General features: G+C 57.4%; 1 protein-coding gene across 1 annotated transcript in view; it reads left to right on the forward strand.

Moving 5' to 3' along the window:
- The first annotated feature begins 12482 nt into the window (after nt 1-12482).
- The window catches only part of CNNM1 (cyclin and CBS domain divalent metal cation transport mediator 1), a 48869-nt gene continuing 47161 nt past the window's right edge, over nt 12483-14190 (forward strand). Inside the window, exon 1 of the mRNA XM_045024619.1 lies at nt 12483-13971. Within this exon, the coding sequence (XP_044880554.1) occupies nt 12483-13971 (1489 nt within the window). The remainder of the gene's footprint in view (nt 13972-14190) is intronic.

Raw genomic sequence — 14190 nt, forward strand, 5'->3', positions numbered from 1 at the left:
GGCGGAGTTGAAGTTTTGTGAGGGAGGAGGTCAAAAAGAGCTGAGGAGAAATCAGAGTTGCTGCTGGGTGGAAGGTAATAGAACGACAGAGTAACTGGGAGGCCTGTCCTAATGTAGATTGTAAGCACCTTTCTCACTTGGCACAACAAGGCCACGACCCTTAGTGGGCCACTGGGTGCTGCTGCAATACAAATAATAATGGAGAGGAAGAAAATTAGCTACATCAAAGAGATCAACTGGTTTCAGAGAGAGGGAGCAGAGTTCATAGAGGACAAATCAGGAGAGTGACCAAGGCATGCATGGGGAGGCCTGACCAGAACTGCAGGTCAAATTAGAGTATCAAGACAAAGACGTCATCAGCATGGAAGCTGAAGTCACCCAGGATAAGAGCAGGGGGCTGAGATGAGAGGAAAGGGAGAACCGGGCATCAAAGTCTGAGATGGATGATAGGGCGAATAAACGGAAAGAGCAGGGACTTTTGGAGTGGGCTAAGAGCAGAGCCAACCAAAAAACAGAATTTCTGTCCTGCAAGAAATTCTGACATTTCAAAATGTTTTCATCCCAAATTAGGCTGAAAAGTCAAATACAATTTTTTTTTCACAGGACAGAAAGTTCTAAAAAATTTCTATTTGGAAACATCAAAATGTTTAATTTCAGCATGAATGTGTGTCTCTTTTTGATGCATCGTGGTATTCTCTCTGGTTAAACCACTGCTGTGCATCATGGGAAATATAATCCAGCCAGGGAACATAACTCATAGAAGAGAATGTGGGCATGAGGCTTTCAAAATATAAGTCCCATGAGGCACTGCAGCAGCTCAGCGACATACAAATTAATGTCGAAATGACTTACCTCAAAATATTTCATTTCACTCTTCCAGGTACAAAATAAAATAATTTCCACACATTTGAAATTTTCCTGAAGAATTGCAGGAAGAAACTGCATTTTCTGTTGAAAAATCATTTCAATTGAAGATTTCTGAGGAGCTCTGCCTAGGAGTGAGGAGGAAGGTGTGATGAAACGAAGCCCTTGGTAGAGTCATTTTCAAAGAGGAAAGTGAAGAATTTGGGAAATCTGTCTGGGTCTCCACGAACTAGCTAGAAACATGATTTACCAACTACGTAATATGAATCAGATGCATTTTACCTGTTCCTTCCTTTGTTTGGGTAACAAGTTGGGGAAGTATTGCCTGAACGCAATGAGCTGTGAGACAAGTATTCACATCACACCTACAGCTATAGGGCTTGATCCTACAACTGCCTCTGCATGGGCAGACTCCTGCGCCCATCCAGAACTCCCAGGGGGTCTCTCTGCAGAAAAAGTTACAGGTTTGGGCCAGGAATGTATAATATGGGACTTGCCTTTGTACTCTCTGCAGAACTTTGCTGTACTTCTTTCCTCTCCCTCAACTTTTTGTTGAATCTCTAGTTATAGGAATTTGGGGCAAGTTAGATAAACAGCTATGCAGGCAAAATGTACATGCAATCGCATGCCAAGATTGTTTGGAAACGTGGCCCGTTACTTTCCATAGTGCAGACACTATTGGGAGGGAGCAGGGAGCGGTTACATTTGGTGTTACAGCTTTGTGCTTTCGACTGTGTGCAAAAGCTTGATTTATACACCCACTTTTCTTCTGTATTTAGTATCACCACGTGTCACTGATTATATATTTAAATTGCAGAAATTAGTTAAACCTCCTGACTTTCTCCCTTTAGCTTCCCTGTCAGAATTGGCTGCCCTGAGCCATTATCCAAAACCTTGGAAAACAGATGGAAACAGAGCAAGGCCCTTGCTGTACCTGTGCAGGAGAGGCCACTGCTCATTATGGACTAACCGCCGTACATAGGCAGCACCACAGACGTCCATCGTGCTTTGCAAATGTGCAGTAAGAGATTGTCCCTGTCAAAGCAGCTTACACTCCATACAACAGTGGTCCCCAACCTTTTCGTCTGGCAGGTGCCAGACAAAGGACCGTTGGAGCGGTCGAGCATCTGCCGAAATGCCGCCGAATTTCGGTGGCGACGCGTCTCGATGACACCACTTGTCAGCGGCAAGCGGCGTCATTGAGAGCCGTCACTGCCGCAATGCCACCAAAATTCAGCGGCATTTCGGCAGATGCTCGACCGCCGGCCAGGACACGGGCACATTTAGATGCCCCCACGGGCGCCATGGTGCCCGCGGGCACCGCGCTGAGGACCCCTGCCATACAAGATAGCGTCAGAGGCTGAACAAAAAGGGCACACTGCAGTTTGTAAATCATGTTCTCCTGCCTGGCGATCTTTAGTTCAGCCTGCCCCAGAAGGCAGCAGCAAAACGTCCCCATTTCCCAGCAGGTGTTTCACATGCTCTGCAGAGGTGTCTGCCCCCGAGTTGTTACTAAGCAAAGGGTTACAAAAAGAAAACACAAACAGGTTTGATTTACTTGCTCGTGCCTTCCACGAGAAGCAGCTAGCCCAGCCTGACTCCCTCTAGACTTCTTCCCACCCTGAGGAAAAGGCAGCCTTTAGATCAGTGATACTCAGACCTCAGTGGGTCAGGAGCCAAATCAGTGATCACCATTACCCAAAGGAGCTACAGGAGTGTGAATTCAGTGTTTCATTTACTATTTTTATATCTATTATTCTCATGCAAAATGACTGACCAAGTATTATTATTTTATAAACTACAACTGGTTAATAACATAGTAAAGGCCTCCTGAGTGGTTAATAATTAAATCACACAGTGTTTTTTAAGACCATATGCTGTAAGTGCTGGAACTAGGGGTGCGGAGTGTGTGATGTGGTTTCCATTACATGCTGGGTTTAGTTTGGTTCAATGGCTCTCAGCACCCCCACTATCCACACTGTTCCAGCGCCCCATCATGCTGCAAAGAGCTGCAGGGGAAACATTCAAGAACCACTTGCAACTTCAGAGCTTCAGTCTGAGTATCACTGCTTTAAATACTCCCTTTACTTCCCAACATGCTTTGCCAGAAGGTAGAACTACTAACATGGCTGCCATACAGTCCCCAGCCTGCCTTGCTTACCTGTTTCTCAGTGAACCACTAGGGCCAAGACTGCCTGATAGCTCTTCACTGAGCCCTGGTCTACACCGGGGGTGGGGGGACGACCTAAGATACGCTGACTTCAGCTAGGCGAATAGCGAATAGCGTAGCTGAAGTCGGTGCATCTTAGGTCGACTTACTTGGCTGTGAGGACGGCGGCGAGTCAACCGCTGCCGCTCCCCCGTCGATTCCGCTTCCACCTCTTGCAGGCTGGAGTTCCGGAGTCGACGGGGAGCACGGTCAATTTTTCCGCGCCTAGATGAGACGCAATAAATCAATCCCCGATAGATCGATCCGGTGGGTAGTGAAGACTTGCCCTTAGAGAGGAGTGGGAGGGTAGTTCCAACCTACTCTGCTCATGAAACTCTGGCCTCAGGCCCTAAAGCCGGGTCAGCAGAATGGGCTTCTTTATGAGCCCCAGCCCACTTCCTCGTTCCGAGTCAGGATGCCCCCGTCCCACACAGATTTTTGTAGGCAAACTTGGAACAGGATGGTGGTGGCCCGGTGGGGTTCAAAGCACCTGTACAGCTCATGACACATGGGTACCAATAGTTAAGGGACAAGGCATGAGGGTCAGAACAGATCAGCAATGGAAGGCAGACAAAAGAAGTGGGATTTAAAGCAGAGATTTGAAGGGGCAATTGAGGAATCCTGGAGCATGGGAAAAGGGTCACTGAACAGTGTCACCAGTAGGGAAAAGAATAAAGGACAAGGAGACCAGAGAGTAAGGTGCAAGAGGAGTTATAGGTGGAAATGGGGGCTGGGATATTTTGAAAGTGGGGGCCCTAGAGAGACCTAACAGATAGGATGTTGCCAGAGCAGAACTCTGTGCAGAGCCTTAAAGGTGAGGACAATACCCTGAGCACTTTTACTTGGCCAATTTAGCATGTGTTAAAGGACAACTTGCTTTGTCTTTCTACAGTTTATGAAGGTATTAAATAGGCTGAGCTATTAAACACCACCTAACAATGCACCTTTCACCCCCCGGGTGCATCTTCTCTACGAAAAGAGCTGTGGTCTAACCACGTGTTAGCTAACACAGGCTAACTAAAATGAGAGAAAATCCCAGTAAAGACAAAGCACCTTGCAGTTTTCACACGTGTTAGCAGGTTGAGGCTCTTCACTAGTTACCTTGTGTTAAAAATACACCTTTTCTTCTCCTGAAGACAAGAGCCTCATCTAGACAAAGCGAATGGGAGTAGAAGGGGCAGCACCTTGAAGGAGGCAGTTACAATCTCCACAGACCAAGCCCTGTTTCCCTGTCAGATCTTTCTGACTACTCCTGTTTGGGAGTGGAGGTACCAGCTCTGAGTCCTGTCGCTAACACTTTTTAATCTTCTCCTCTCTCAGGCTGCTCAAAACCAAATGCCACGTCCAACTCACAGCATGTGACCTGGTCCTAGTATCCAGCCTCTTTATGTTGCTAAAAGAAGCATCACCCTAAACATCCCCCTGCTGCTTGAAGCAGAAGCCTGACATGTCTGTTTTTGTTAATGTAACATCAGGGTTAGGAAGAGATGCTCCAGATCAGCTGACTCTTCTGATGGAGACAGTGAATGTCATCTTTGAAGAAGGAAACCTACCATCCTTAAACCATGGAGTAGCTTGGCCAGTATTCAAGAAGGCATCACTAGTCCCTAGAGATCTCGAAAATGATCACCTGGTCTCCCTTTCTTGGGAAAATTAACGGAAGAGCTACGAACGATCAGCCTCCAGTGCCACCTAGTCACACACCGAGGCCCTGGGCTCCACAGGGTCCTGCTCGCCAGGCATGAAAAGTAGAATTATACAGAAGGAAATAACAAATAAGTCTCAGCATAACCTGAACACAGCAGGAGCTACCAGACACCTTCTAGAAGAGGTTGTACCACACAGTAACTACCAGAAATGATTTTCAAAAGCACCAGTTCCAAAGTCATCAATCTGCTGTTCATTTTACTGACAGAAGCATGGGGAGAGTTCGCCACCTGGTGGCTCTTCAAGTTATTGCCAAATATACCCATGGGCTGGGGAGACAGATCAAGCAGATGTTTAAAAAATGGCATTGGCCTAGATCATGCCTGTGTGATGCACACATGGAGGGGATGCTCACACAAAGGTCTCTCCCTCATTCACAGAACGGGGACTCACTTTGGATACTACAAGGACCTGTGCGGGGGGTGGGGGGCGAACACATTGCTCCCTCTCTAAGGATCTCCTGGCAGCTGTGGCCAGGAAGAATCCCAAACAGATTGGCTCCATTGGAGACCCACTTTCAGGGAGTTGGAAGGGGGAACCACCAGGAGTCACAGCTGGTGTAGCAGCACAAGGTCACCATGCAGATGGACTTGCTCAGATCCCAGGGGATCCACCAGATTTGGGCTCTACAAGGGGAGGTATGTCCCTATAATGGGACAGTGTGGGAGGGGGAGACAGCACAGTTAGGAAATCCTTATGGAGATTTGCATCCCCAGAACTCCCTGCCAGGGATCTTCTGTGAGAAGTGACGACTGAACCCCTTGTCGTTTGTGCCCCATGGATGCGTGCACAGCAGTAAAATGCAGATTTATCAGCCATGGGTCTAGAAATAAGGATGTGTAGCAGTTTCTGAAATTCTGCAGAAATCCCATTTCCAAGAACACAATGTTCCTTTCTATTCATTTTCTCTCTTACGAGTAACTAACTTTATTAAATGCAAAATACCATGCTAAGGCTACATTTACTGAATGGGGGAGGCAACCTAGTGACAGATGATGTGGAAAAAGCTGAAGTACTCAATGCGTTTTTTGCCTTGGTCTTCACAGACAAGGTCAGGTCCCAGACTGCTGCACTGGGCAGCACAGTATGGGGAGGAGGTGAGCAGCCCTCAGTGGTAAAAGAACAGGTTAAGGACTGTTTAGAAAAGCTGGACGTGCACAAGTCCATGGGTTCAGATCTAATGCATCCGAGGGTGCTGAGGGAATTGGCTGATGTGATTGCAGAGTCATTGGCCATTAGCTTTGAAAATTCCTGGTGATCGGGGGAGGTCCGGACGATTGGAAAAAGGCAAATATAGTGCCCATCTTTAAAAATGGGAAAAGGAGAACCCGGAGAACTATAGACCGGTCAGCCTCACTTCAGTCCCTGGCAAAATCATGGAGCAGGTCCTCAAGGAATCCATTATGAAGCACTTGGAGGAGAGGAAGTTGATCAGGAACAGTCAACATGGATTCACCAAGGGCAAGTCATGCCTGACCACCCTGATTGCCTTCTATGATGAGATAACCGGCTCTGTGGATGAGGGGAAAGCAGTGGACGTGATAGATCTTGACTTTAGCAAAGATTTTGATAAGGTCTTCCACAGTATTCTTGCCAGCAAGTAAAAAAAGTCTGGCTTGGATGTATGGACTATAAGATGGGTAGAAAGCTGGCTAGATTGTCAGGCTCAATGGGTAGTGATCAACAGCTCAATGTCTAGTTGGCAGCCAGTATCAAGCAGAGTGCCTGAGGGGTTGGTGCTGAGGCTGGTTTTGTTCAACATCTTTATTAATGATCTGGATGATGGGATGAATTGCACCCTCAGCAAATTCACAGATGACACTAAGCTGGGGGGAGAGGTAGATACACTGGAGGGTAGAGATAGGGTCCAGAGTGACCAAGACAAATTGGAGGATTGGGCCAAAAGAAATCTTATTCAGTTCAACAAGGACAAGTGCAGAGTCCCGCACTTAGGAAGGAAGAATCCCATGAACCGCTACAGGCTGGGACCGACTGGCTAAGCAGCAGTTCTGCAGAAAAGGACCTGGGGATTACAGTGGATGAGAAGCTGGATATAAGTCAGCAGGGTGCCCTCGTTGCCAAGAAGGCCAACGGTATATTGGGATGTATTAGTAGGGGCATTGCCAGCAGATCGAGGGACGTGATAATTCCCCTCTATTCGGCACTGGTGAGGCCACACCTGGAGTACTGCATCCAGTTTTGGTCCCCCCACTACAAAAGAGATGTGGACAAATTGGAGAAAGTCCAGCGGAGGGCATGAAAATGATTAGGGGCCATGTGACTTGTGAGGAGAGACTGAGGGAATTGGGCTTATTTAGTCTGCAGAACAGAAGAGTGAGGGGGGATTTGATAGCTGCCTTCAAAGAGGATGGAGCTCAGCTGTTCTCAGTGGTGGCAGATGACAGAACAAGGAGCAATGGTCTCAGGTTGCAGTAGGGGAGGTCTAGGTTGGATATTAGGAAACACTATTTCACGAGGAGGGTGGTGAAGCACTGGAATGGGTTCCCTAGGGAGGTGGTGGAATCTCCTTCCTTAGAGGTTTTTAAGGCCCAACTTGACAAAGCCCTGGCTGGGATGATTTAGTTGGGGTTGGTCCTGCTTTGAGCAGGGGGTTGGACTAGATACCTCCTGAGGTCTCTTCCAACCCTCATATTCTATGATATTGTGGGGGAGGAATGTGCAGGGCAGGACTCCGGGGAGCGAGGCTGTGGGGGAGGGGTGTGTAGGAAGGGGGAGGGGTGTGCCGGACGGGGCTGTGGGGGGAGTGGTGTGTAGGGAGTGGGGGCGGGGTGTGCCAGGCAGGGCAGTGGGGGGAGGGGTGTGTAGGAAGTGGGGGAGGGGTGTGCCAGGCAGGGCTGTGGGGGGAGGGGTGTGGAGGAAGTGGGGGAGGGGTGTGCCAGGCTGGGCTGTGGGGGGAGGGGTGTGTAGGAAGAGGGGGAGGGGTGTGCCAGGCAGGGCTGTGGGGGGAGAGGTGTGTCGGACGTGGGGGAGGAGTGTGCCTGGGTGGGCTGTGGGGGGAGCGGTGTGTAGGAAGTGGGAGAGGAGTGTGCCAGGCTGGGCTGTGGGGGGAGGGGTGTGTAGGAAGTGGGGGAGGGGTGTGCCAGGCAGGGCTTGCGGGGGAGGAGTGTGCCGGGCAGGGCTGTGGGGGGAGGGGTGTGTAGGAAGTGGGGGAGGGGTGTGCCAGGCAGGGCTGTGGGGGAGGGGTGTGTAGGAAGAGGGGGAGGGGTGCGCCGGGCAGGGCTGTGGGGGGAGGGGTGTGTAGGAAGTGGGGGAGGGGTGCGCCAGGCTGGGCTTGGGGGAGGGGTGTGTAGGAAGTGGGGGAGGGGTGTGCCGGGCAGGGCTGTGGGGGGAGGGGTGTGTAGGAAGTGGGGGAGGGGTGTGCCAGGCAGGGCACGGGGGGGGCCGGGTCAGGGCCGCCCAGATGTTTCAGGGGGCCTGGGGCAAGCGGGGGGAGCTGCGGCGCTTGAACTGACCCGGTGGCCGTCCGGGTCTTTGGCAGCATTTCGGCGTCGGGGAGCCCTCCAGTCGCTCCGTGTCTTCGGCAGCACTGACGGGCCCCCCCTCCGCCGCTGCAATGACGCCGAAGACCCGGCCCGCGGCCAGACCAGGGGTCATGGGGCCCCTGCGGGGCCCGGGGCAAATTGCCCCAGTTGCTCCCCCCTCTGGGCAGCCCTGGGCAGGTTCTCACCTTTCCCCCGCTGCCGCCTCCCCCTCGCCACCCGTCAGCGGCTGACACACCCGGGCACGAGCCAGGAGGGGGCAGCAGCGACCCACAGCGCCCCTGTCGGCCGGGAGGAGCAAGTGCAGGCACCTCATTGCCACCGGCGGCCACCGGCCAGGCCACAGGGTGCCCAGACAGCACGTGTGAAAAATCCGGACACGGTGGGGGGGAATAGAAGCCTATATAAGAAAAAGCCCCAAATATCGGGACTGTCCCTATAAAATCGGGACCTCTGGCCCCCCTACCAGGGCACCACGTGCGGTAGCCCTGGCCCGTGTGGGTTTGGCCTGGGAGAAGCAGGCGAGTGCCCCTCAGGCGGGGCAGGGAGGGACGGGAGTCCCTGCCCCCAACGGGCTCAGAACTCAGCACTTTGCCGTGCAAAACACAGGTCTTGTGCTAGGGTCACAGGATCGCACCTGAGTGCAGCCGGGCCCTCAGCCCGGCACACACTCTCCCCACGTGTGCACACGCATGTACACACACACCACCATGCAAATCTACATACACAGACACACTCAGAGCCCTCCCTTGGGTGCGGCGAATCATGCCAACCGCTCTGGGCCCCGCGCTTTCGGGGGCCCCGAGCTTCAATGTGCATCTGTCGTGCGGGGGTGCTAGGCTGGCCTGGGTGGAATGGGGCTGGGGTGCCTGGGGGACCAAGCCAGCCCGGGGGTTGGGGTTACAGGTTCAGGGGACCAGGCCAGCCCGGGGGTTGGGGTTACAGGTTCAGGGGGCCAGGCCAGCCCAGGGGTTAGGGTTACAGGTTCGGGGGGCCAGGCCAGCCCGGGGGAAGGGTTACGGGTTCGGGGGGCCAGGCCAGCCCGGGGGAAGGGTTACGGGTTCGGGGGGCCAGGCCGGCCCAGGGGAAGGGTTACGGGTTCGGGGGGCCAGGCCGGCCCGGGGGAAGGGTTACGGGTTCGGGGGGCCAGGCCGGCCCGGGGGAAGGGTTACGGGTTCGGGGGGCCAGGCCGGCCCGGGCGAAGGGTTACGGGTTCGGGGGGCCAGGCCAGCCCGGGGGTTGGAGTTACAGGTTCTGGGGTCCAGGCTGGCGCGGGGGAGGGGTTACGGGTTCGTTCCGGGGGAGGGGTAGCGCGGCACCTGGCGCCAGCAGCGGGGTTCAGGCCTGCACTCACTAGTGGGAAACGCGCATTGTGTTTATTTTTCTTGTTCACCCACCGCCACACCAGCCACCAGCATCCTAGCACTGCCGGAACACGCCAGCACAAGGCTGACCCCATCCATTGACCTTCCACCCTGGACCCCTCCCTTTTCCAGGACCCCCCAGCTCAGGGGGCCCCTTGTCCATAGTACAGGTGCCACCCTGTGACTCTCCATGCTGCCTCGCCCCCCAGCACTGGTGTCCCCTCCCGACACCAGATTTCACCTGTATAAAAAATGTTAGGGGGGGGCATACAGGCCGATTTGTCCCGGGGCCGCGCAGTCCCCTTGGGATGGCCTTGGACGCACTGTCACACACACACCAGCACACACGTGCACACCCCCTCCCCTCCCCAGAGGCAGATGATGATTTTTTTGGCAGCCTGGGCACAAACAACATTTGGGCCCCCACACTCTGGGGGCCTCGGGGCCAGAACCAGGGGGGCCAGGCCCTCCCACTTTTTTAATGTGGGTATAATAGCCTCAGGCAGGTGCTGTACTTTGCGGTGGGGGAGCTGGTGATCAGGTCGCCCGGTGTGAAACGCAGCCTCTGCTAGTGGTGTCCCCGCACCAGCTTCTTTCCCATGGGGGGGGGGTGTAAGGTGGGCCTTAGCCCCACCACCATCATGGGGCCCTGCTCCTCCTTTCCCCCACCCCAGGCCCCACACCCTGGCAAGGCCAGAAGCTGGAGCCAGGCTGTGGGAAGAGCCGCAGGGAGCCCGGGCCGCAGGGGAGCCCCACATCCACCACCCACCCTGGGCAGTGCATCCAGGGGGCAGGGACAGGGGCCTAGGGCTGCTCTCAAACACCCAGCCCCTGCCCAGGGCAGGTGGAGGGTCCGGGGCTCCCTGTCTGGCTCTGACCACTGCCCAGCTCTGGCTTCTAGCCTGGCTAGAGGGCGGGGCCTCAGGAAAGAGGAGGAGCAGGAAGCAGGGCCCCAGTGGCTCCCCCACCTCTACCCAGCTTCCAGCACCCTGTGGGGGGGCCTGGGGCACAGGCCCCATGGGCCCATGTGATAATCTGCCACTGCACACACCATCACTGCACACGTGCACAGATTCACACTGTCACACACGTGAATATGCACATAGACCAGGGTGGGCAAACTTTTGGGCCTGAGGGCCACATCTGGGAATAGAAATGGTCTGGCAGGCCATGAACGCTCACAACATTGGGGTCGGGGGTCAGAAAGGAGTTCAGGGTGTGGGAGGGGGCTCCGGGCTGGGTAGTGGGGTGCAGGGTGAGGGCTCCATCTGGGGGTGCAGGCTCTGGGGTGGGCCTGGGGATGAGGGGTTTGGGGTACAGGAGGGTGCTCTGGGCTGGGATCGAGGGGTTCAGAAGGCAGGAGGGGGATGAAGACTGGGGCAGGGGGTTGGCTCACGGGGTGCAGGCTCCAGCTCCTGGAAGCAGTGGCATGTCCCTTCTCTGGCTCCTTCGCGAGGCGTGACCCGGCGGCTCTGCGCGCTGCCCCATCCACAGGCACTGCCTCTGCAGCTCCCATTGGCTTCGGTTCCCGGCTAATGGGAGCTGCAGGGGCGGTGCTTAGGGCGGGAGCAGTGTGCAGAGTGGAGGTCCCTGACTGCCCCTACGACGTAGGAGCCGGAGGGGAAGTCATGCCGCTGCTTCTGGGAACCGCGTAGAGCGGCCCCCGACTCTGCTCCCCAGTGGGAGCTGGAGGGCTGGATTAAAATAGCCCACGGGCCATAGTTTGCCCACCCCCGACATAGACACACAATCACATACACACCATCACATGTGCACATGCATGTACACAAACATGTAGATACGCACCAAATGTGTGCGCGCACACATACAGTCATATACACAGACCATCAGACGTGTGCACATGCACATACACGCACCCACAGGCACTCCCCAGCATGTGTGCCCACACATACAGACACACCATCACACAGGTGCACGTGTGTACGCCACACTTGCTGGAAGATTCTCTGCACCTTGAGATCTTTAAACCACGATTTCAGGACTTCAGGAGCTCAGACATAGGTTAGGGGTTTGTTACAGGAGTGGGTGAGATTGTGTGGCCTGCGCTGTGCAGAAGGTCAGACTAGATGACCATAATGGTCCCTTCTGACCTTAAAGTCTATGAGTCTATGAGGTGCACACCATCACATGTGCACATGCACTTAGACACACAGTCACATACATGCATAGACACACACTTGCATGCTGTTAGACATGTTCACATGCAGCAGGCTGAAATTCCAGGTTCAGGTGCCAGGCGCATGCAGACAAGCTCTGGAAATATTCAGATACAGCCCAGGAAATAGCCCCTGAGCTGCCGTGGAAATGGGGCATGACCCAGGCAGCTTGGAGCAGCCCCGCCTGCCCGAGCTGAGGGGAAGGCCAGAAGGCACCGTCCTGGGAGCTGGCAAATTGTCCGCTCCCGAAGGGAGAAGGGCCCCCGCTTGCACCCCGCCTGGTGGTCCCTGAGGCTTGGCCCTGTCTCATGTGTGTCCGCCCCATGCAGTTACAGTGAGCGGGTCGGGGCCGCACTTCGGGTGACCAGATGTCCCGATTTTGGGTCTTTTTCTTATCTAGGCTCCTGTTACCCCCACCCTCTCCTGATTTTTCACACGTGCTGTCTGGGCACCCTAGCCGCACCCGCCCTTCTGGACACACAGTCCCGCCCCGTGGATTCCGGCCGGGGCTGGCGGCCGCCAGGGGGAGGCCGGACGCAGCTCCCCCGCCCTAGTCCGGGCCGGCTCGCTGGGCTCCCCGCCCGGCACGTGGGCTGCCCGCCCGGCTCCCCCCGCTGCAGCGTGACGCGCGGCCGGGGCGCTGCGGTGCATGCGGAGCGCCATGGCGGTGCAGGCGGCTGCGGCGGGCGGCTGGGGCCGGAGCCGGGGCGCTGTGCTGCTGCTCTTCTTCTCGCTCTCCCGCCGCCCGCCCGCCGGGGCCGCCTGGCTGCTGGGGCTGCGGCCCGAGGACACGGCCCCGGGCAGGGTCTGGCTGGAGGCCGGCGCGCTGGGGGCGGTGGAGGGGGCCAGCTTCCTGCTGCGCCTCTACTTCCAGCCGCCGCCCGAGGGGAACGGCAGCCGCGGGCCCCCCGGCGCGGACAGCGAGCCCCGCCTGGTCTTCATCGAGGAGCCGCCGGCGGGAGCGGGCCCGGCGCCCGGGGAGCGCTGCCCGCAGCAGAGCGCCTGGGCCTCGGACGTGGAGGTGCTGGGCCCGCTGCAGCCGGGCGGCTCGGCCGGCTCCGCCCTGGTGCGAGTGCGGGTGCGGGAGCCGCGCAAGGGGGAGCCCGGGGCCGGCCCGCGGGGGCGGCTCTTCTCGCTCTGCGCCTGGGACGGGCGCGCCTGGCAGCACCACGGCGCGGCGGGCGGCTTCCTGCTGCGGGTGCGGCAGGCGGCGCGGAAGCCCTGGCTGCTCGGGCCGCTGCCGGCGGCGGGCTGGCTCCGGGCCCTGGGCGCGCTGCTGCTGCTGGGGCTGTCGGCGCTGTTCAGCGGCCTGCGCCTGGCGCTGCTGTCGCTGGACCCGCTGGAGCTCCGCGTGCTGCGCAACAGCGGCTCGGCGGCGGAGCAGGAGCAGGCGCGCCGCGTGCAGGCGGTGCGGGGCCAGGGCGGCACCTACCTGCTCTGCACCCTGCTGCTGGGCCAGGCCGGGGCCAACGCGGCGCTGGCCGGCTGGCTGTGCGCATCGCTGCCCGGCCAGGGCGCGGCGCTGGCCGGCTGGGTGCAGGGCGTCCCCTGGCTGCCCGTGCTGCTCTGCACCGGCGCCGTGTTCCTGGGCGGCGAGGTGGTGCCCTACTCGGTGTGCTCCCGGCACGGGCTGGCCATCGCCTCGCACACGCTCGGCCTCACCCGCCTGCTGATGGCCGCCACCTTCCCCCTCTGCTACCCGCTGAGCCGCCTGCTCGACTGGGCGCTGCGCCAGGAGCTCAGCACCTTCTCCACCCGCGAGCGCCTGCTGGAGACGCTGCGCGCCGCCGACCCGCACAGCGACCTGGTGCGGGAGGAGCTGGCCATGGTGCAGGGCGCGCTGGAGCTGCGCACCAAGACGGTGGAGGACGTGCTCACCCCGCTGGCCGACTGCTTCCTGCTGCGCTCCGACGCCGTGCTGGACTTCGCCACCGTCTCCGAGATCCTGCGCTCCGGCTACACCCGCATCCCGGTCTACGAGGGCGACCGGCGGGACAACATCGTGGACCTGCTCTTCGTCAAGGACCTGGCCTTCGTGGACCCGGACGACTGCACCCCGCTGCAGACCGTCACCCGCTTCTACCGCCGGCCGCTGCACTGGGTCTTCAGCGACAGCCGCCTGGACACGCTGCTGGAGGAGTTCAAGAAGGGTGAGGGCGCCGGACCCCCGGTTCCGTCCTCCGGCCACGCACCCGCACCGCGGCAGCCACCGCCTTCCCTTTGCACCCTCTGGCCCTCGGCCGGCTGCCTGGGGCGCCCCCGGACCCCTGCGTGCGGGGCAGCTTCTCCCGGGCATGGAGCGGGGACCCCGCGGGTGTGGGAGCTGGGGTGCCCGGATAGGATGCCCTGGAGCGGGGCGGGAAGGGGGC

The sequence above is a fragment of the Mauremys mutica genome, chromosome 7 (genome assembly GCF_020497125.1).
Source record: "Mauremys mutica isolate MM-2020 ecotype Southern chromosome 7, ASM2049712v1, whole genome shotgun sequence".
Taxonomy (NCBI): domain Eukaryota; kingdom Metazoa; phylum Chordata; order Testudines; family Geoemydidae; genus Mauremys; species Mauremys mutica.